At 33.6% G+C, this 24,438-nt stretch overlaps 3 protein-coding genes across 8 annotated transcripts; 1 reads left to right on the top strand and 2 right to left on the bottom strand.

Annotated features, from left to right (window-relative positions):
* Positions 1–427: 427 nt before the first annotated feature.
* On the bottom strand, positions 428–1,950 carry LOC116854105 (histone deacetylase complex subunit SAP18). Its single transcript, XM_032835698.1, has 4 exons — positions 1,720–1,950; positions 1,481–1,587; positions 1,127–1,321; positions 428–1,033 (listed from the first exon to the last, which is right to left on the bottom strand). Exons 1-4 carry the CDS (start codon positions 1,789–1,791, stop codon positions 940–942), a joined length of 468 nt encoding a protein of 155 aa, XP_032691589.1. The 5' UTR covers positions 1,792–1,950; the 3' UTR covers positions 428–939.
* Positions 1,951–10,223: 8,273 nt separating this feature from the next.
* Positions 10,224–20,872, top strand: LOC116854104 (dual serine/threonine and tyrosine protein kinase-like). Of its 6 annotated transcripts, none has more exons than XM_032835696.1 (5): positions 10,224–10,752; positions 14,776–14,949; positions 15,214–17,643; positions 17,858–18,106; positions 19,297–20,872. In XM_032835696.1, the coding sequence occupies exons 2-5, from the start codon at positions 14,826–14,828 to the stop codon at positions 19,326–19,328; spliced, it is 2,835 nt and encodes a 944-aa protein (XP_032691587.1). In that variant the 5' UTR covers positions 10,224–10,752; positions 14,776–14,825; the 3' UTR covers positions 19,329–20,872. The 6 variants fall into 6 exon arrangements, with proteins under 6 accessions (XP_032691587.1, XP_032691585.1, XP_032691586.1 ...); XM_032835694.1 differs by having other exon boundaries at positions 17,858–18,145; XM_032835695.1 differs by lacking the exon at positions 19,297–20,872 and adding an exon at positions 18,238–19,110.
* On the bottom strand, positions 20,417–21,547 carry LOC116854106 (COMM domain-containing protein 7-like). Its single transcript, XM_032835699.1, has 2 exons — positions 21,284–21,547; positions 20,417–20,768 (listed from the first exon to the last, which is right to left on the bottom strand). The coding sequence occupies exons 1-2, from the start codon at positions 21,330–21,332 to the stop codon at positions 20,602–20,604; spliced, it is 216 nt and encodes a 71-aa protein (XP_032691590.1). The 5' UTR covers positions 21,333–21,547; the 3' UTR covers positions 20,417–20,601.
* Positions 21,548–24,438: the final 2,891 nt, after the last annotated feature.

Genomic DNA, 24,438 nt, shown 5'->3' with positions numbered 1-24,438 from the left:
TTCTACCACGTTTCCGCTGTCACGCCGTGATAGCAGGTGCTCCAATTTTGCTGCGATTATGTTGTCACGGCACGTCCTGCTCGATTTTTGCTACGTTTTTGCTGTTATGCCATGAAAATAAGATGTGCGTATACTTCTTTTTTGTTACACTTCTGCTGACACTTAGTGTTAGCAGGATATATTCAAATTTTACTGCATTTTTTTCGTCACATTATATTACCAGACCGTGTTGTCAAAAACTAAGCTAATGCGGACGCAGTGGTTCGGGATATGCTGAAAAGGCATGACCGAATTTGTTGGCACTGTGCTGGCACAGTGCTATTATTTGGCTATCTGTTTTACATGATATCATCAAATATTAATATAGGAAATATGAATTTCATCAAATATTAATATAGGAAACATAATATACAAATATTAAGATGTGTATAAGAGAAGGGAAAGGATTTATTATTTAATTTTTTAATTCTTATAGATTTGTTAATATTTGATAAAATCCGCATAAAAGTGCTAAAAACAGATCGAGTGGCAGTTGTGCTGAATGTTTTACACTATTAAATTATTAATCTGAAAAACTATTAAATTATTAATCTGGAAAACCAGAGCATTAAAGTAGAAAAACATAAGTACGAAAGAACATTGAAGAGATAATTTTGTGTGGAACCTGTTTAACATTATATTTTCTTCTGCAAATTTTGTAAAAAAGTAATAAATGCTAATATGGAATGTATATTTTAGACAATATTAGAATATAGATTTTGGAAGAGCAACTTTAATGACAAATATTGTCACTTTCTTAACATTGTTCTTTGACAAAATTATTTTGTTTGTTAGAAGAAAATCTTGGAAAATCGTAATGGAAATGTGCCATTTAGTCTGTGTAATCTTACAATTATAAGTAGTCATTATTATAACTAATAAATCTTAAGTTTCTTATATTTAATATTGACGCAAGCCTCCACGTCTTATTGCTGGTTGCATCATTCTGTTAGGTGGTGTTATTGATATATCCAAATAATCACCAATTGTAAACCTATAATCATATAAAATAGTACACACATATTTAATCACATGAAAATGTTTATAATATGAAAAAAATCTTTGCTATCTAAATTTGGTTTCATACCTGGCTTGTGCAAGTGTTTTGTTATCATCAGCACCTTTTTGACCAGAGCATGTAACACCAATCTCACGCATACGATAGCCAGAATTACGTAATTCAGGAGTCACTAATGAGAAATCAAAGTAGGTTCCCTTGCTACGAGCATCTGGATTAACTTCTTTAACTAATCCAGTAATTTCTCTCAAAGTAGCATCCATCCTATATACAAAAACAAACCAATCAGAGATAATTTCAAAATAGAAATTGGTAGAACTATTTGGAATAGTAGAAATTGATGATAAAATAATAATATAAGATATATCTAATTACTTGTATATAAACATCATATATTATAAATGTATTTATTATTATTACTACCATGTGTAAATTTGTAATTCGTTTGAAGGAACGTTCCCTCTGCTGTATTCCATTATGTTATGATGACGTCCAGTATTACAGAAGACTCGTAGTAAAAGTGGACAGGTCTATAAAATACCAATAAATATATCATGATATTTATGTATAGTTGCAGTTGTTAAGTTGTACATAAATTTATAAGACTTCAGTGAACATTTTTAAACAAAACAAAAACCTTTACATGGTTATATTATACACACTTTCTCTCTGTCCACTGGTTTCTCAGGAAGTTGTTTTTCGTCGACTACCATGGATTCTAACGCAGATGTCATTTCTGTTACTATATAACTCAAATTAAACGTATTTTCTAAAATATATACGCTGCTTCTTATCAAAGATATTAAATTTGTGAGTGTTTGTCTTTATACTCAAAACAAATTGAGATAAATGGCGGTATTGCATAGATTTAGAGGGTCGACTATAGGTAAGATCCAGATTTGACGCTGAAAACGCTTAAGGTACCTTTACATGGGAGCATCGAGCGTCGAGCGTTAAAGCGGTAGCCAATTAACGTGCCACTTTCCGCAAGAACAAGTATACTTCTAGGATCTGATACGTTGATTGGCTAACGCTTTAACGCTCGACGCTAGAACGCTTTTATGTATTGACACCTTTAGAACCGCTGTATAGACCAATCACAATCTTCCTTTACACGCTCCAAAGCGTTGCAGCTCCAACGGGTCATATCCTGTATGTATATTCCTTTTAGCTGAACTGCCTGAACTAGTGCAATAATAAAATATATTTCTCATTCTAACTTATTGCACTAGTGCACACTAGTTATATATTAACACAACTTAATAAAAATTACAAAGTAAACAAATTTACTAGAAGATTAATAATTTCATTGATCAACCTAGTGAATTTGCTTATTTTCGTAATTTCCATCGTGGGTCTATTCTTTTTAGTTGCATTGATGAACTACAATGATGAGTACAATAAGTTAAAATAAAACAAGTATATTTTTTCTCATTCTTTAACTTATCTCGCTAGTTTAACAGTGCAGTTAAAAAAGATAGACCATATGTGTGAATACAGAGATTGTGTTCCGACGTTCACTGCTAGTACTAGAGAGAAGGGAGAAGGGTGATGAACCATTTTTAGCCATGTGTAAAGTGCTCTTTGTATACTGATGGGCGTTAATTGAATCCTTTCTCAGTGTAGAATAGTATAGAGTCACTCTAATCAGAATTTGGCTATAAGGGAATAACTTTTGATTGGTCCTCTATGTTTCGTCAAATCCTGTCCCACACAATATTCAATCACAGTACGCCTGTGGCAGTAAGTTAGGTTAGGTTAGGTTAAGAAAAGAGACAGGATATGGCCCAGCGGGCGCTGCAAATGCTTTGTAGTAAATGTTTTTACTTCTTTTTCATTCTTCATTCGAATTCGAGGAATAGAACAAGAGAAACGCTGCGCAGCATTTGTAGCGGTATTGGACCGCGCCCAAAGAGAGAGATTGAAAATATGTGTTTCTTTCTCGCAGGATTTTGACGAAACCGCAGTTACGGCCAAACTCTCTCTAATTAGAGTAACTACCCTTACGAAAAAAATACGAAAAAATCTTCAATTTTGAGTGTAAACATCCAAAAACTGGAGATAAACACCTAAATTTGAGAGTTTTTTCGTATCTTTTTTGTAAAGGAGGATATAGTCCATCCTACCGGTCCTTAAAGAAAAATAAAATAAAAAACAAAGATAGAATTGAGATAATTTTAAAGCAATCGGCTAAAAATATTTAATGATTTAGAGAGAAATTATAAGAAAAATAAAGCAAAACCCTTAATTTAATCAAACCTAGAAACTCTTGATTCAGAGTCTGGCCCTAACTACGGTTTTGTCAAAATACTACGAGAAAGAGAGAGAGAGAGAGAGAGAGAGAGAGAGAGAGAGAGAGAGAGAGAGACATGTTTATAATTTCTTTCTTTGTTTATCTCTCCTTAAACTAACCTAATTTACTGCAATAGGAGTACTGTGATTGGATACTGTGTGGAATTTGACAAAACATGGCCAATGAAAAGTTGCTCTCTTTTGGCCAAACTCTGCTTAGAGTAATGGAGGATTCATACTGCGTTCGATGTCCGACATACGACGTCCTATATCTAATAAAAAAATAGCTTTCTAATTGAAAATTGAATTATCTATTAGAAAGCTATTCTCCTATTGGATATGTCGGACATTGGACGCAATGTGAATCTTCTATAACTCTAACTAAGCCTACTCTTACGAAAAAAATATGAAAAAACCAATTTTGGATATATTTTATTTTATTTGGGTAATTAATTTTGGGTGTTTTTAAATGATATTCCTAGATAACTCATTGTCTATATAGATGACATCTCATATAGTTTATTTTGTCTATACATAGATGTAGAATATCATAATTTACGTGTAAACCCAGATAGCACAGAAAATTTAAAAAGAATTCAGTCGTATGTCATCAATTCTGAGTTTATTTTTAGATGTGAAAAAATTTTTTTTCACTGAACTAAACTCTAAAGAATTCTTTTTGCATCTGAAAATGAACTCAGAACTGGTGATATACGACTGAATTCTTTTTAAATTTTCTATGCTATCTGGGAATGCTTAACTTTGGTTTTTGGAATTTCTCGTTCGTTTGAAAAAATTTAAGATGCATCTCCGCAATTCAAAGTAAAAAAAAAGTTGGCACGAAAATAGCAAGAGACACAACCCAGACAATCTAGGCCGATCTTATATTTAAGACCGGTATTCATAATCCGATCTTATATTATTTCCCATACAGCACAGATCTTGCAGCAACATTGCGGCAACATTCCTGCAACTTTTAACATTGCTGCAACATTGCTGCAAGATCTGTGCTGTATGGGTTAAGATCATCTTAAGTACTGTCATAAGATGTCATGAACCAATCACAGATTGGTAAGATGTCATGAACCAATCACGTATTCGCATCTTAAGACATTACTTAAGACGGTCTTGAAATAAGATTCAACTATGAATACCGGCCATTGTTTTTTTTAACGTTTTATTTTTGTTAAATGAACCCTCCTTCTTGACAGTCAATAATAGTGAGAAGCACTAGGGGCAAATCAACTTTCTCACTCTGTTTTAAACTGCCAACTTCCGGTTTCACTTTGCGGAATGTCTATGTATATATGTCATTGCTAAAATCGGGACATAAGACGTTTTAAAGATTATCTTTAAAATGTCTTTCAGACGATTATAAATGTCTTTAAGGCATCTTAAAGATTATCTTTAAGACGTCTTATATCCCGTCTTATGTCCCGATTGTAGACATTATATTATCTGGGAATATTTTCGCATTCGTTTACTCTTCGTAACGCAAATTCTCTTCAGTTGACGCATATATCAATGTCCTTTGTATCTTCTTTTTGCTTGACATTATTTATAGATTACGATTACCATTTATCGGTCGATTTAAAGAATCGAGTGGAGGTTTAATAGAGCGTGATGATTAATGGTGGGTTTAAGTCCTAAAAAATGCGAAGTTGTATGTATATGTATACACATATGTGCACCGTTATTATCTGTGTAATAGGGGGAAGTCTTGTTTACTTTGTTCATTCTTAGTCTGCGAATTTTTTATCGCAACGAAAGACATTGTATATATGAATATAATGTAATGAGACAGTTAGCTGATGTGCAGCACACACAAAGCAAAGGTCTATAGTTACATGTCGATACGATATCGTGAAAACAATTTTTACCGACAAATTTACATTTCTCAACAAATCTCTATTTGAGATAAAATTAACTGAGAACTTTTCTTGTTTTCGTAATATCTATCATTTTAAAGGTACGGTAACATTTTAAGTAATATTTAAATAATTTATATCAAATATCAATTTATGTCAATTTCCACGAAGAGCAATCACGTTACGACGTATCACGAGAATGCGCGAATTTATGTGTGTAGATGAAATTTAAATGATGCATGTAGTTTATCGCATGTTTTTTATGTTTTTCACGTGCAACGAAAGATGAGTGAGTGTACCAATGGCGTCAGCGTTAATAGCGTGCTTAGAGTGTAGTCCATTTGCATTAATAATATGCGTATTAACGATGTCACGCATCTCTTTGAAGTATTTATCGTGTCAAATGCGATTGCACTCTCAATTGCTTACGTGCAAAAAACGTCAATAAGATATCTTCCATCTCCGGCTTCAACATTTTCGAATCAAACGCGTCTTGATATTCGTATATTATGACTTCCCTGCTTAAAATATTTGATAGAAAATGGTTGGATAAGATTGAAATAGATAGAATTCTTATATTGTTGATTTATACGACTTATCATGCATCGAAGCTGTAGAACATAGACTTTCTATATATTTTAATCATATTTTATGATACTATTCTTTTTAATTATCATAAATATTGATGTTTGTATAATAAAATGATATTTCTAAATTATAGTAAATATCGCATTATGTATTTATTATTATTTTATAATAAACTACTTATAATATTCTTTCATAATAATTCTACTTATAATGATGGTTACAAAATGGTCAGATCCCAGTAAGCAAATTGAGCGCAGACTGCGCGCAGATTGGCAGCAAATTTGATAAAAAATCCACAGCAAAACCGTAGCCATCTGTGTCTACATTAGGCTACGGTTTTGGCGACAGATCTTGCTGTCGGGCAATTAGTGCCAAATGTGCAGCAAAAACCGCGCAAAACCTGCAGCGCAGTAAGGTCTGCGCGGTTTCTGCCACCAATCTACCGTCAAATTGCTACAAGCTCTGCGCGGTTTTTGCTGCAAATCTGCAGCAATTTTCCGACAACAAGCTCTGCCGCATATCTGGCGGCAATTTGGCAGCAAGATTTGATATAACAGATCCTGCATCAAATTTGTTATCTATTTGCCATCAAAAGTTGATAGCAAGCTCTGCTCGAAATCTGTTCGCGCAGGTTTGGCTATCTGGGTAAAAAATGAAAAGAATATCTACGTAGTTTAATGATATCTTATGATATTACTCTTTTCTATCATATTGAATATGAAAGTTGGTATAATCAGTATAATACATGGTATATAAATTCACTTACGAAATTTCGTAAATGAGTTGTAAAATATGTGAATCAAAATCACTATAAAATATGATAGATCAATTTTCTATCATTTTCTATCCAACATTTTAAACAGGTTATCATATCTTACAATTTAACTCTCCGTGGGCACACTGGGTCCATTTTGTCTGTAGTAAATTTTCATTCTTGAATGTTCTGAAGACTGAGTTAATCCTGGCTCTCTCCCCTAAAAAAAATAGGTAGTGGGGGCTGCTCGCACATGACGAGACTTGGGCTTAGGTCAGTCTGTTCCAGACCAGCAAGCAGATAAAGTCGCTCTTGTGCCCAAAAGGATCCAGTGTGCCCTCGACGTTAGAATTTTTAGATGTAAATAAATTTCCATTTTCTTACATTCTAGGATACTTATTTAGTGAAATAATTTTTTTTACGTAAAATAATTTTTTTAAGTTGTTCAAACGTAAACAGTGTAATTTTTGTTCATCAAGTGCAGATAAAAAAACTTATTATTAATGTGCAATGTGCGAAACACCCATGTGCGACGAACGCCGTATATTTTTTTGTAACGATTGTTTCATGTAAAGACTGTTTTTGAAACCCTTTATAAATAAAATCGTTGAAGTTGCCTATAATACTGGATAAAATTACTTCAATTTCAGGTTTCAAAATAATTATATTTTTTAAAATTCCTGCAAGTGTGGATGCACGTTTCCAAAAGATCATAATCAGAAGTACAAAACTCTAGAATAACTTTTTTTTATACTGATGTATTACAAAGTTATGAATTTTTGAACAAATTCTTTTTTTTTAAACTGCTTCCAAATTTTCATTTTTCCTAATTAATTCTATAAACATTTGACTTAAATAACAATTGTACATTAAAATAGAGACTTCAAAAAGTATCCTAGAATTTTTTCAGATTTTTGAAAAGCTTAAAATAGTTAAAAAAATAGTCACGGATAAAATGGATCCACGAAAGTGTGCGCAAATCGAGTGTGCCTGGATGAGTGGCACTCACTTGGACACGGTACAATTGGACACGGAGCAAATGGACACATTGCAATTAGACACAAAATTTTGCCTACGGTTCAATTGGACACGGTGCAATTGAACACGAGAAAAATGCGCACCGCTCATTTGGACATCGAAAGTTGCACACCGGTCATTTGGACACGAAAAGTTGCACACCGCTCATTTGGACACGAAAAGTTGCATACCGCTCATTTGGACACGAAAAGTTGCATACCGCTCATTTGGACACGAAAAGTTGCACACCGCTCATTTGGACACCGAAAGTTGTACACCGGTCATTTGGACACGAAAAGTTGCACACCGCTCATTTGGATACGAAAAGTTGCACACTGTTCATTTGTATACCGAAAGATGCACACCGGTCATTTGAACACGAAAAGTTGCACACCGCTCATTTGGACACGAAAAGTTGCACACCGCTCATTTGGGGGTGTATATCAGACACGGGGCAATTGGACACAGTCCAATCACAAGTCGCTGTTCCAAGGGACCCTACAAATGTCTCTAATCACACGGTGCTGTGATTGGCTGTGTCCAAATGCACCGTGTCCAAGTGCACCGCTCCCCTCATTTGGACACCGAAAGATGTACACCGCTCATTTGGACACGAAAAGTTGCACACTGCTCATTTGGACACGAAAAGTTACATACCGCTCAGTTGAACACCGAAAGATGCGTTAACGAGTGGGTTTCGATTGACCATGGTACAATTAGACATAATTTGTAATGATTGGTTCGACCTAATAATTCACTAAATAATTCTTTTCATCGATTGGTTATGTCCAATCGTACCGTGGTCAATCGGAATGCTCCCGCTTAACAGTTTATTTGAAAATTTATTAGAATTAACTATTTATACTATTATATTATTAACAGTTTATTTAAAAACTAACCTAACCCAACCCATCGTCACATTAAGCGTCAATCATTGTTTATTAAAGTGTTCAACTTTTGTGTTAATGTGACGATAAGTTGGGTGTCCAATTGTATATTTATAAGCCTAGTATAACTCAGAACAAAAAGATCTCGGTTGAAACAAGAAAGGAAGCATGTGTTTACTCTTGACGTCGAGTACTGTCAAATCGATTTTTTACGAATTTTCGGAGAACGAATGATCTTATGAGTCTCATATTCTAGAATTATAATTCTTAAGCCTAGAACAACTCAGAACAAAAAGATCTCGGTTGGAACAAGAAAGATAGTATAAGTTTACTCTTGGTCCGATAGACTGTCAAAAAACTTTTTTCAATTTTTCGGGCTTATAATTAAACTTATTGATTTGTGCTTTTGGAACAATGTTTGGAACAACTAGAACAATCTATATCGGTATCGGAATGCTTTATTTTCAAAAAATGGGGTGCCAGGTCAAAAACATTTTTTTTATTTTTTGAACTTATAATTCAACTTACGGATTTGTCTTTTTGGAACAATGTTTGGAACAACTAGAACAATCTATTGCGGTATCAGAATGTTCGATTTTCGAAAAGTGGGGTGCCAGCTCAAAAAATCATTTTTTTTGTTTTATTCGAAAACCGTTTCGAATGAAGCAATATCACTTTGGAACAATGTGGTACAAAGTCAGAACAATCTGGAACAACTTTCAAAATTATAAATTTCAAAAAGTGGGGTGCCACTTCATACACTCTGGCAACACTGCCGACGATACCGCGGGAACACCATATAGGCTGCGTTCGGAAACACGCATTGTGTGCACACTACTAGACGATAGCCGTTCGGAAATACTCAGGCTGCGTTCCTTTTGGGCGCTCACGCGCTTTAAGCACTTATAAGCGTCACTCTATCTTTCTTCCGCATCTAATGAGCGATAAAGATAGAATGACGCTTACAGCGCGTGAGCGCCCAAAAGGGACGCAGCCTCAGTGTGGCTCGGTTTGCACTCGTGTGAGATTGTTCGGAAACGGAAAGAGAGGCACACCGTGTGCCATCAAACTACTCGACGAAAAAGCGAGGGGAGTAAGTGTGAGCTGGTAAATTACTAGTTACCTATGTTATATGGTCTGTTCTTTTCAGCTGCACTGCTGAATTAGTGCAGTAAGTTAGAGAAAAGATGAAGCTGAAAAGAACAAACCAATAACCTTTTCGTTTTCGCATCACTTTACAGTACAAAAACAAAAAAACAGACCCCTAGTTTACACTAAAAGCCATACTGGAAAGCGTTCGGAAATACTCGACACACGAAGGCACACGGTACCCCCACTACTTTCCTACTGAAATCACGAAAACACACGAGAGAGTGATGTTTCCGAACGCAGCCATACTTCTATACAGACTACGTTCCGAAATTCACCAATACTGCCAATACTGAAAATCTATAGTTCATATTACATATACTATAGAATTTTAGTACTGGAAGTGAATTTCGAAATGCAGCCACAGTGACACGCTGCCGCGAGAAGTTTTTCGAGGCGGGGGTCTTCGTACGCATGTGTAATGCAGGATTTACACTGTCGATGTCCGACGTACGACGTCCAATATCCAATAGGAGAACAGCTTTCTAATAGAGAATTCAATTCTCCATTGGGAAGCTGTTCTCCTATTGGATATCGACATCGGACATCGCGCGGTGTGAATCCTGCATAAGGATGTCATATGCAGGATTCACACCGCGTTCGATAGAGTTTCGGTTTAACCGCCGGTATGATAAGATGTGTTTGAACGAGTTCAGACCGGTGATTTTTGGAAGTTGCTTTGGAACCTACCAAGGCCTTACTCATTTACATAAGGATTGGAGAATGGCGTATGGGGATAACCTTTTCCCCCGGAGCCATTACAGAACAGAACAGAACAACACCGCGTTCGATGTCCGATGTATGACGTTCGATATCCAACAGGAGAACAGTTTTCTAATAGAGAATTCAATTCTCTATTGGAAAGCTATTTTTTTATTGGATATCGGACGTCGTTGTCGGACATCGCGCAGTGTGAATCCTGCTATAGCTAGTCTTGATTATCGTGCAGTGTATTGCTGTTTCTGTACGATCAGTTCAGTTTGCGGCTGTCGTGCGTGTGTGGTGTATCTTGTATGTGTGTCATTTACAAAATAAACATTGATCTTGTAAAAGCTATCTTTCGGATTATTTCAATAAGAAATTCAACAAACAGTGAAATCATTCGAATGCATATGTTTGCCATTATAATGAAATCTCACGGTAAGAAAATTACGAGTTCAGCAATTGTGCAAAGTAGTGATTACTTGTTTTCGATTACGAATGAAACCAATTACGCGTAAAACTTATGTTGCGATATGTACACTTTTGATGTGTCTCAACCGTATTGAAGACAACGATTAGTCAATATAAGGGAAGAGACAAATAAAATAAGTATATTATAATTTATTATGATTAGTACAGCTTATAAAAAGGTATTGTTAAGTAAACCACACAGATATCACTAAGAAACCTGGAGACTTTCTCTGCAATTCTGCACTTTCTAAACTATCTTGTAAGTTTTTTATTGTTTGTCTTTTTACATTGCGGGTGCTTACTTATGTGCCTCATTTTAAGTACAAAAATGCAACTTAGGGATCGTCTATAATGCGGCCACGTTTTAAAGTCGTAGCATTAGTCTGTCAAACGATCATATATCTATTTACTTCGCGTAAATTCGTGAAAAATAAAAAGTTTCATTGACCAATTAAAGGAAACTTTCCATATTCTTCATGAAGAAAACATACATAATTGATTTGTAGACTAATGCTATGACTTTAAAACATAAGTACAACTGTATTGTACCTTTATAGAAATTTAATACTGTCAATAAATTGTTCAGTTATTTTTAGTAATTTTATTATTAACTATTAGTAACAAGTAATTAATAGTAACAAGTAATAAAACTACTAAAAATCATTGGCCAATTTATTATGGACAGTATTAAATTTCTATAAGAGTAGACGACCCCTTAGTGCAATTGTAAAGAAATGACCTCGAGGGAAATACACGGGGAAGTCTATCGAGTAAACAGATTGTGATATCTGTGTATACAAAAATATATTTCTGTTAAAGTAAAATGATCACTTAATACGAGTCACTAATAATATACCATGAATATCGTACAAGATATCCTAAGAATTCCCATAAAATATGTTATAAACATTTTACAAATAAATTTTTATATAATCCTACAAAAGAAATTTTGTAAATAAATGACAGATTGACCACATATTAAGATGCAGAATCTTTCCTTGCATTCTTCCTTGTATCTCGATTAGAATACAAATTGGTTTTAAAAATGTTAGGAGATAATCTCCAACTTGAAAAAGCTATTAATTTTATTAGAGAAATGTTTTGTATAAATTCTGCACTTTTTCTTGCGGAAGCCTCATCTTAATTGAAAAAATATAAAATTAGTATTTGATTATCCTTTCATTTTCTTCTTTCATCTTTTTATTTAATCCTTCCATTCTTTTATTTTATCCTTTTATTTCTTTGATTAAAGCTTATGTTCTAACATCTACTGTTCTGGCTCATATTGATTAACTTATATGCTCCAATACAAAATTTATGAAATTATATGGTAAAATCTAAATAAAATTTGTATTGCTGCAATTATATGATTGAAAAAATACATGTAGAGATCTTCGATGAAATATTGATAAATGTTTATGCAATTAATTTCTAAATAATATTTCAGCAAAATAGCAATATAGAGAAAAATTAAATTTGGAAAGAAATTGCCTGATAATTGAGACAAATATTTTCATTGTATTATGTTAAAAACATTTAGAAATATAATTGTACATGAAAAAAAAAAAAATATATATATATATATATATATTTGTATGTGTGTGTATTTGTGTATGTATGTGTGTGCGTATGTTGCGTGCTTGTAAAAATGTAAAATTATTCCTAAATTATAATTCAGAAATATTGTAACATAAAAAATTTCACATTTAATATGACAAAGCTTTAAATAAAGAATAAAATAAACGAAATAAAATACAAAAAATAGAGTAAAAAATTAAAAAATAATATATATTTTTATATACTATTTACCTAAAACTCTCTCTTTCATTTAAATTAGTAAACATATGATTAATAATTTCAATAGAAATTATCTGAAAATACTGTAAATATTACAAAATGTTACTGTTACACTACGTTGTGAAAAATATTGATGATTTCATTTTTAAATATTGAAATGTTGCAATTGTGGGAACTGATCGGGAAAGAATATTTTTCTGGAATAATCGGGAGGAATATGTTATTTTTTTTTCGATTACAAGAACCGTTCTCCCGAGAGCTCTCGGTTTCCGATGGATGGCGCGCAGATATGACTTATAGTAACGTATGCGTTATAGAATAAGTTGATGCATCTGACTACACAATAATATTTTAAACAAAAATTCCAAATTCGTGAAAGATTTATTTAATTTTGGGTAAATATTATTATGAAATTCTATATTCTGATAAAATCGTTGCATTATTGCGAATTATTTTAGCGAACAGTCATTATACTTTAACAATATTACACTTTATTTCATAATGCTATTATTGTACAATGTTCCGGTAATTTTCCTATCAGGATACTGACTTAAATACTTTAAAAGACATGTAAAAATATTCATTATAAAATTATCATCTTCTTCAGTTCAAAATTTTGTTACAAAATTATGAACGAAGGGAAAAAAGAGAGGCAGAAAGAATTTTTAAATTTAATTTCTTCTTTAGAATTGCTAAGTAATAGAGCAATTTGGTTATTACATTTAAATTCAACAATATCCAAACTATAAGGACCATTTTAATAAAGACCAAAAAAAAGATATTTTTTGTTAACCAGTATAATCGGTTTGTTGACGAGCGTAATACAGAGTATGCACTATTCTTAGACATGATTCAGACTTAGCATGGATCGAACTTGTGTTTATTTATGGCTCTTACGATGAAAATTAATATCGAATGGACAATATTCGAGTTAAAATATAGGTTTTTGCACGAACGAAACTTTTATATATAAATAAATTCATTATTTCACTTTTCGTTTACATATATTGTATTCAGCTTGCTCACAACTTCTATATCGTATACAACGTATACAAAATTCTTGCCTTTATTTTATGTTTTATATATAGTATCAGAAAATACGAACACATTTAATTTGTTTACCAATGCTCTAATTGACTCAAAATTCACCGACAACATATATCACATCTGTGCTGTTTGATTTATTATATCCTTCGGATCAGAACCCCTCTTTATCTATATTCTCTCCTGCATTATAATTATCACTCTGTTGACTTATGTGACAAGCGTAATCAGTGCTAGCTTACTTGCCTTCGACATCGAATTTCGCACAGCTTTCTCTTTTACTACGGTGAAGCATTACGATGTTATACCTCCATCTAAATGGACAGTATTCTCGTTCTATTCCTTTCGCTCTGCTTAATGAAAATTATATTTTTATCAACATCTTCGAAACTTAATTTTTGTACGGTTATAAATTTTCTTTAGAAATTCTTTCAAATAAGGCAGCATTAACAACTTTATCGCTGTCGCTTTACTTCTTGATAGTTTCTTTCTTCTTCTTTTTGCGTACTTTGTATTGTTACTTTTTTTTCGTTGTTATAATAATAAAATTATTATTGTTATTGTTATTAAATATACAATATTACTTGCGCTTAAATGTTCGAGTATTCGAGGATCGTAATTAGTAGTTCATAGTACCGTATACGATCATAGGATCGTAATTAGTAGTTCATAGTTAGGAAGACAAGAAAATCGATTGCTGTGAAAATTATAATAAAATTACATAAAATTACGATTGTTTAGTAAACATATTGGAAAAGCATAAACTGTTGGTGTCGTTCAGCAGTTACAGCAAAGTTGCTGGCAACGCAATGCAGAATATTTACTAAGTTTTTTTTGCTGTTTTTTCTACTGAATGCAGTCATTGTATTATCCATGAGAATAATGAATTGTATGTGCAATCCCAGTAAATTATCTGATTATGTAACTTGGAAAATATCCTCTGAACTTATTTGAATGTATGTGTAGACAATACTTTAAACGTAGTGATACTTTGAACACTGATAAATGATTGAATGTATGTGTAGGCAATACTCTGAAAATATTATATAAAAACACTATTCTCAGAATGTACTTTATATTGATATTTTATTTTACAATATTTAGATAAGAGAAATATTTACTAATTTTTTAATTAATTTTTGTTGGTAGGTTGTGACTATTTTGTGGGATATGTACGTGACTAATACAAGATAGGAAAAATGGCGAGCAAATTGCCGATGGAATTCAAAAAATATTATCGGAACAAGAATCAATTACAGCATGTACTTGAGGAGACACAACGTGCGTTGGAAGCTATAAATCTTGAAAATTTTTTCCCAGGAGGTAATTATTTATACGTATCAAGCGTGTAATTATATATTATATTTATATACGCAAAATGTCTGATGCAAATAACTGAAACTTTTACGTAATTGTTTACAAAATGGTAGAGGGATCTTGTGTTCAGTTTGACTTAATCTACATGTACACAGTGTATAGGATACTTTGCGTCAGACACATTCCGTGTATGAAGCAAAAATGATAAATTATTTGTAACATTGTCACACATATTTCAATTAACTGTACTTATCCATGTGTTTGTTGCAGAAAATATCATCAAAGAGTTATTGCCGCCTTTGACATTGAATAAAGTGACATACATACTCGATAATTTCCCTGCGATAATCGTTTTGGGACAGGACAACAAAGCCAAAGCTTCACTGGTTAATAACTTATTCTCCACTGATATTCTACCATTATCCAATGGTTCATGGAGATGGGTTAAGCTCACGTATGGACACACCAATCATGTCAGTCTTACTTTAAGCTTAGAATATGAAGTAATCGAAAAACTACAAGCAAATGAGAAACCATGGAATACACTTCCTGTTGAAGATCTAACAATGTCAGGAAGTGAAGACGTCAACTGCCCAACAATACTGGATGTGAAATTAGATCAAGCAATTCTAAAAGACGATGTCCACATATTTATCGTTCCAAACAGTGGTGCCATCAAGGTTCTTGCTAAGGGCTCATTGCGTATCTTACCCATATTTCTTTATGCTCTTGGAGAACAACCATTAACTGAGGAGAATATGGAAGAGTTGAAAGAATTGAAAGAAACTTACCCGTATTATCCAGTTTTGTTCATATCGTCATTAACAGATATTTCGTTTGACTCTTTCATAGACGCGGAATTGACGGAGTCTGAACAGCACAGTTTACAAAATCAAAGACTGGTTTCAAATGATCTTAGCGAGCCAAAGAGTGACAACAGTATTAGTATTGACAAAATGAATTCACTTGGCCTAACATGGCTGAATCAATTAACGAATTTAGGATTTCTCGGCATGGAAGAATCTGTGGAAGTACACAAATTAACGTGGCTTGTCGGCGATCAGTATGTTAATTCGAGCCATCTAGTGGATTCATGCAACAAAATGGACGACATATTATCTTTTACTCGTAACTGCTTGCAAAATTACTTATTTAGCGCCAGTAGTTGGTTGAATGAGATACACACGATCAGTTTACGTAAATTTATTCTGAGTGCGTTTGATATGGCACGAAAAATACAGATTACTCCTAGAAGAATACAATACGCCCAACAAAAAGAGAACGAACTTTACGCCAATCTGATGAAAGTTGTTAATGAACAGCAAGAAGCATTGTCTGGATTGATACAATTCAACATTGAAGATATGAAAAACGAGATATTAATATCTATCAATGATATTTCTCAACATCAAACTACTGTCGGTGATAACGAACGGGTAGAGTGGACAACTACTGTTCGTGTCGCAACGTCGGAAGTTCAGCAATACGTGTTGGGTCGTTTGGGTAAGAAAGTCGCAAAAGAGCTCGTAGATTCAATCAACTGTCTTCGAGAAACATTTGTTGGGACTCTTGAACGCTGTTTAATAAGTCTCGAAAAGACCTACGAACATGATAATAATTCGCTGGCCAGTGACGCATTAAAACAAATTCTTTCCACAGCATACAACATAGAATTGCACAATTCGTCGCCATCTTTGGTGCATTCATTTTTGGAAAGATTGAGACAGCTTTTCAAGACTCTGCCATTACCGTGGGCACCAACTCCGACTTTAGACGTGGCCTGGAGAAGGAAGGTCACAATAGACGTCTTGAACTCTTTGTCGGCAGCGAGATTGGCAAGAACAATATCCATGCAGTTCAAAGAGAAGTTAAAGTCGTCGCATGACATCTTTCAGAACGCTATGGAATCTCTGGAGAACTATTATTCGGGAAATCTGGAGAGGACAGAGGAACAGAGGATAGCTATACGAAAGTACCATGCGCCTAAATTAGCTAAACTCGCGTTGGAATCCATGTCCATGATGGACACAGTTCGTTTCGGTATCCCGCAATGCGGCAAGGAGATCGGAAGAGGACAATACGGAGTAGTTTACTCGTGCGACGGCTGGGGTGGAGCCCCAGGTCCGTGTGCAATCAAATCGGTCGTACCGCCGGACGAAAGGCACTGGAACGATCTTGCGATGGAAGTTTACTACACTAGATCGATACCGGATCACAAGAGAATAGTAAAACTTCGTGGATCGATCATAGATCTATCGTACGGCGGAGGATTCGGATCAGGAGCTGTCTTGTTAATCACTGATCGACTAAGTCGCGATTTGTACTGTGGCTTACGCACTGGTCTTTCATGGCTGGAACGTATACAAGTAGCGATAGACGTGTTGGAAGCGATACGCTATCTTCACTCGCAAGGCCTAGTACATCGAGATATCAAACTGAAGAATGTCTTGCTCGATACGGAAAATAGGGCTAAACTAACAGATCTCGGATTTTGTATCACAGAAGCTATGATGTCTGGTAGTATTGTAGGAACGCCAATCCATATGGCACCGGAACTTCTATCTGGTCATTATGATAGTAGTGTCGATGTATATGCCTTCGGAATCTTGTTTTGGTATATATGTGCCGGTAATGTTCGACTACCGTATGCTTTTGAGCAATTTCATAACAAGGAGCAATTGTGGATAAACGTACGGAAAGGTAATGCTTTATTTCTCTATTGTATGTAAATTGAATTAACATAAAAATACGTTTGTTTGTTGATCAAAATGAACTAATGTACGTACAAGAAAGTAAATCATCAAAGAAGTTTGTTGAGATAAAACTTACTATTTATCTTTTTCTATTTAGCTTCTAACGTTATAATCACAATATGGCTACAGCGAAAAAACAAAAACTTTAATGTTCATCTTAGGTATCAGGCCTGAAAAATTGTCACGTTTCGACGAGGAGTGCTGGACATTGATGGAGCAATGTTGGTCTGGGGAGCCGTCTAAACGTCCGCTGCTCGGTGCAATTCAACCAGTGTTAGAGTCTATTCAGCAAAAAGCGGAAAGAGGCAAGTCCTTTCAACAAAGCGACGCGCTGAAGCTAGAAGATACAGAGTCATCATCCGAACAAACAAATCCTGCGCTAGCATTAGCAGAGCCTAATAACCAAAGAGGTGCTCCAACTAGTCCGCTTTTTCCTAGGGTTTACAGAGGTAGTGGAACTGTAAGACCCTTTTGTCACAAGCCTAGACATAACACGTACATCGCCTATCCTAACACGTTCGTTCCTCTTTCCTTGTTTTAGATATCAGGGATCAGATCAGTCAGGCTTCGCATTCGTTACAGTTTTAAGTTAAATACTGTTATATTTATTGCTTTGAAATGCGCTTGAAATACGGCTTATTGTTCTTGTTTCCATTGATTCAACGACATTCTCATACTAGTATTTCATAACACAGTATTAAAGTGATAAACTTTAAATTTACACCTTCCTTTTTTCGAAAAATCTTTTTCTCCTTTTTCTTGTTATAAATATATACAGTTAATACACACATACATGTAAGGTAATGCGTAGTTTATTAATATATGAAAAGATTGGGACGATTTTATGATGGTAGACAATATTGATGGTAAATCTCAGGCTCATCATAGAAACTTGTTAGTTTTATATAATAGAGATTTAGATACATACAAGTATTTGATAACATAAATACTTTTATCATGAATTACATATATGTAACTGAATGCGTTAAATTCTTTTTTATATATACGAAGATCTTTTCATTGTAAATAAACATACCTTAATTATTAAATTATTTATCATCTAAATGTAATGACTGTATAATTATTTTGGATATCGAGAAATATAGATAGTCAAATATGAAATGTATATTGTTGGAAGAATAAATAAAGTTTCTCACTTTTATATATACTGTCGGCACAATAATTCGAAAAACGCTGAAAATACAAATATACAAGATACAGATCAAGTTACGTATAGGTTTTTCGAGAAAAACCCAAATTATGCCGAAATACAATTCCAACTCGGTATTTGACTTTAGATCGTACTAGTGCAACGTAACAATAAAAGTAGGAAATAGATATATCATTATGTATAGTCTATTCATGTTATAAAAATAGCAATTCCCTGAGTGATTGAAAATTTTTTGAAACTCAACGTAGTTTACTTTTATTTCCAGCGCTTCACACATTTTATTCCTTATAAAACCAGCTGCATCTGTATTTACAGATGCCAATACATATTATTTACAAATAGTTGTAAATAATACACTCTCCTACTATTTTGCCACAGCAGGATGGATGTCTCTATTTAATTATAAAATTTATTATATATTGCTTTCAGATCATACATTCTTCAGAACAGAAACTGCATGAAAAATCTGGAGGATATTGATAATACAATTATTTGTGTCTCAGTGAGATATAATATTATAAGATGTGATATTTTTATTATTCAAGAGAGAAGATCATCAATATGTGAAATTAGTTTAATCAAAGAACAATGTAGCTATGAACAAGCTACACTATTTTTCTAAAACAGGGAGGAATAATAATCTCTCAAGGTATGAATTATACATATTATTTATTTTAATTATTTTTCTACTATAATAAACTTTTACTATGATAAATTATAGTGTATTTATGGCAGCAAACCTCTACCAAAGATCGCGCCTTTTGTATTTTGGGAATAACATGTATTTGTTAAATTTGATTCTTGACTGATTATTATTTATTTGGATAATTTTTGTTTTTCATTGTTTTTATTTTAAAAAGGGATGTTGTATAAAATTTTATTGATAAGAGGACATCAATATTTAAAATATCGAAAAAAAAATTTCAGAAGTCTGTCTATAGATTTATAATTAGATTTCAGTTGAAGAATTAAATTAGGATTTATCTTAAGACACGATACAGTTTAATAGAGATAACCTTTTATAATAAAAATTGTGATATTATATTTGCAATTGTAATTCAACTGAGAAAGGCATCTAAAGTTCGTTTTGATAAATGAAACATGAGCTTTGTTTCAAAGCAGTTGACTTTAAGCTGCGAAAGATTGCGTATCTAGGTCTTCGAATACTTGAATGTAATTTGCATATCGAATATCAAATATCTTTTGAGTATTTCTTAGATACTTAATTCTTGCATAAATTACTTGAGAATTATGATTACTATACACAGTATGAGAGAAAAACAAAGTCAGTTGCTACAGAAATCAATAATGATGGTAAATGAACATTACATTAAAGGTCACTTTTTTCAATTCGAGTATCTGATTATTTTGGATAATACTCAAGCGTCTGATTAATACTGACGAATTTCAGTATCAGATGGATACTCAGGTATGCAGGTATAAAACTGCATCTGTTTATGCTGACAGAACTATTCTAGAAGTGAGTTTAGAAGAATTTTCATTTAAACAGTGATGTATATAAATTATAAAATTTATTTTAAAAAATATATAATAATAAAATAATTTATTATGAGAAGTTGTATAGTTTATAACATTTAGATATTCCAATTATTTTGTAACATATAATGTGATGAAATTTTATGAAATATATCTAAAGAGAGATTGGATGGAGAATAATAAAGTTTTTATTGAACACGATAGAATAAACTTGATATATCGATTTGATCACGACAATTATTTAAGATCAAGTTCCGCCTTTTCTAAGTCATATAGAAATCTGTAAAACTGCGCTATTGTCATTTCAGTAAACACGTTCTTGATTTTCCCATTATTTTCAAGATATAATTGAAGTTGCAGATATGATCTTGTCTCTTCGTCAGAATATGTACTTGCTGCAATCACTATAAACAATTAAAAAAATAGTATATTTATTCATTAATTATTAAGTGTTATCCACATTGTTACAGACTAAGATATAGTATTGGAAATAAAAGTAATCAATATGTGTGTTGTGTTATTTATTGTTAGATTTAATTAGAAGACATAATCAACTTACAAGTGTTGACTAGTAATATTAGTAATAAAATAGAAGAGAATAAATAATAAGAAAATAATAACTATTATGTTTAATACAATTTTGATCTAAAAAATAAACGATTATATCTAAAAGCTAAGAGAGGGAAATATCTAATAGCATGAACAATGACAATAATAATAATTGGTCTGTTCTGAGTGAGAAAACATACTTGTCTCACTTTAACTTATTGCACCAGTTCAGCAGTGCAGCTGAAAAAAACAGACCAAATATTGACAAATATATATATATATATAGTAATAAGAAAATTCACTATACATTGATATTCACCCCAACCCTTTCTTTCTAACATTGTACAATATTTACGTAAAATAATCTCACCTCCAAATCTCCATGATACATCTACTATTTTGGTAATATTTTTCTCCATATTTAAAACAAAAATATATTTTATGACAAGTCCAACAAATTCACTTTACTATAAACAGAGAGAAACCTGAGAGCGGCTATCAGCCTGATCTCAATTGTCAGAGCTAGGTGCTAGAGACCCTCAGCAGAAACTGACCATTGAAGGTTTCCGCGTGATTGGCCCACGGGATGAGGGCCCATAAAATAGCGGCACCAATATAAGTTAGAGCCCTTGCACAGCTACAGGCTATAAGCAATAATGCAGGATTCACACCGCATCCGATGTCCGACGTATGACATCTGATATCCAATAAAAGAATAGCTTTCCAATGTAGAATTGAATTCTATATTAGAAAGCTGTTCTCCTATTGGATATCGGACGTCGTACATCGGACATCGATTGGACGCGGTGTGAATCCTCCATTAGAATGGGACCGATATTCATAGTCCGATCTTAAGTAATTATCGACTATATTGCAGGATTCACATCGCGATCGATGTGCGACTACGACGTCCGATATCCAATAGGAGAACAGCTTTCTAATATAGAATTCAATTCTACATTGGAAAGCTATTCTTTTATTGGATATCGGATGTCGTACGTCGGACATCGGACGCGGTGTGAATTCTGCATAACAGAGCACACTCCAATGATCTCCACATTGATATCAAGGACACCTTGTGTCCTTTATGCTGTATGGATATTCTTGTCTTACCACTGATGAGTGGACCGCGCGACGTAGATACGAAGCGAGTTAGCGACGATATTATCGCAAAACTAAATCATCTTTGATCAATCTCGTCTTTCTCGCGCTGCGTTCTGCGTAATTTTGCAAGGAAAAAAGATTTGGAAACTGGACAATATAAAACAATAAATAATAGCTCGCGGTTATTATCACACGATTTTCGAGCAGATATTATAATTATTATAAAAGAGTAATAATATTCGAATAACAAATGGTAGTGATAATAATACCAGATCGACAATTATGTGATAATAGCCGCGAGCGGATAATAACTGAAGCGATAATCGAATAATTGGAAATAACAATGAATAACAATAACTAAGCAACGGCAATAATAACTGATTAAAGACGAGGTAAATTGTCGTAACGGCACGCCCGAGTTGCTTTTCTATGCGTAATAGCATTAATTAAATAATAGCCGAATAAATTAAATAATAATCGAATAAAGAAATAATAATACTCGAATATTAAATGATAGTGATAATAATATCTGCTCGACAATCATGTGATAATATCCACGAGTGGATAATAACGGAATAACGATGATCGAATGATCGGTAATAACAATACCTGGGCAACGGTTCTAACAAAAACTCTAAGCTCCACAAATGCTAGGTAGCCCGATCGTCGTAACGGCCTGCTCGGGACATTGACTGGCGGCGCTTGGGGAGGGAGAGGGGGGCGCGCGGCCGGTCATGTAAACACGCGTGCGCGAATACGTTCTCGAGCGTCACGCTATTACACTCTCAACCATCGAGACGAATACATCGGGAGCTGCCGCGTTATTTTCTAAATTATTTCGCGCCGATTTTTAATATCGCATTTTGACTTCGCCATAATTCAAGCGATAATTAACACGAATTGAGACGCGTACTTATTACGCGAGCAGGTGTTGTGAGCTTTACCGCAGCAGGTAATTATCGCGTGTCATTTACTTTTTTACATGTTAGAGAAAAGTTGCGCTCGAGTTCTTCAATGTCGATCAAATATTATCATCATCCATTTATTATTTGAGTATTATTATTTCTTTATTCGGTTGTCATTTAACTATTTTTATTACGTATTGGGAAGCAACTTGAGCGTGTTGTTACGACAATTTCCTCGTCTTGTTCTCGTGTGTAAAAAATTGATACTACCGGACATTATTATATGGTTGTCGATCAGAGATTATTATCATCATCTAATAATTAATCGGATATTATTACTTCCTTGTTCGGCTACTGTTTATTTATTTTTTATTGCGCATTGGAAAGGAACTCGAACGTGCCGTTACAATTTCTTTCACCGTCTTGCTGTCGCGTATAACTATTTGATACTAATTTATTAAATTACTAATTAATACTAAATTAAATTAAATTTCTGTCACAGAGATCTAATAGAGAAGACGTAGTTATGTGGCTCTAGGGGATGCGATGCCTGGGGGATGTCGCGCCGGAAGATCCAGCTCGGGCCTGGCAGAGTTGGCGCAAAAGTGAGTTTTACTGATTTAAATTCGTAATTAGAAATCCAATGAAACTGTAAATTCTTTTGTTTGGAATCAAGTTCTTTAATGCCACCATTGTCGTGTGTAATACTAAAGTAAATATGCTTTCTGTTGCAGAGACGAAGCAGACGAACAGCCAACTCTTAGGGGCTGCGCCGGAGGATCCGACTCGGGCCGAGCGGGGTCTGCTCGAAGGTGAGCATCACTAATTAGTATTCATAATTAGAAATCCGACAAGATTGATAATTTTGTTACTCAAAATTTAGATAATTTTTAATTGAATCAAAGATCGCGTTAAATTGTAATTACACGCGGGGAGAATTTTTCTGGGTAACATCTCCACTTGAAAAATGTTGATTTGTTCTAACTAAGAGATTTATTTGCAACGTCGAGCAAAAAGAAAGTGGAATATTTTAATGTAAATGCGTTCCGAAAAATTCTCTCAGCGTGAGAAATATCGCGCTTATTTTTTTTTTTTTAATCTTTCAAACTTTTTCATTCAAATCCACTCAATGCACAAATCTAATCGACGAAACGGCATTTTTCTGTTTCAGAAATGAAAGCAGAACGTGGCTGCCCTGATCGGCGGTTCGGTGAGTCAAAACAAGAAACATATTGATAATAGGAAGACAAAAAGTCTTTCGATGTAGTGCATGCTTATAAATCAATGCGATTTACTTTGCTGTAGTTATAGTATGCGTATGTGCCGTCCAATAAAAAGCTGCTCGAAACATTTGGAAGATCTCTTTTTCAAAGAACAATTTAGTAATGTATATACTACATAAATTTGACAAATAAATTTTCAAGTAGTTTTTTCCCAATGTACATATATTTATTAATTGATTAACTTAGATAATTGATTGGTCGACGATTTTCGTCGGAGGAAATTTTGATTAACT

This window comes from Odontomachus brunneus, unplaced genomic scaffold, assembly GCF_010583005.1.
Source record: "Odontomachus brunneus isolate Ranch 3 - 2012 unplaced genomic scaffold, Obru_v1 Obru_scaffold_008, whole genome shotgun sequence".
Taxonomy (NCBI): domain Eukaryota; kingdom Metazoa; phylum Arthropoda; class Insecta; order Hymenoptera; family Formicidae; genus Odontomachus; species Odontomachus brunneus.
Note: the sequence above shows the minus strand (reverse complement) of the source record. Positions and strands in the feature narration are given on the sequence as shown.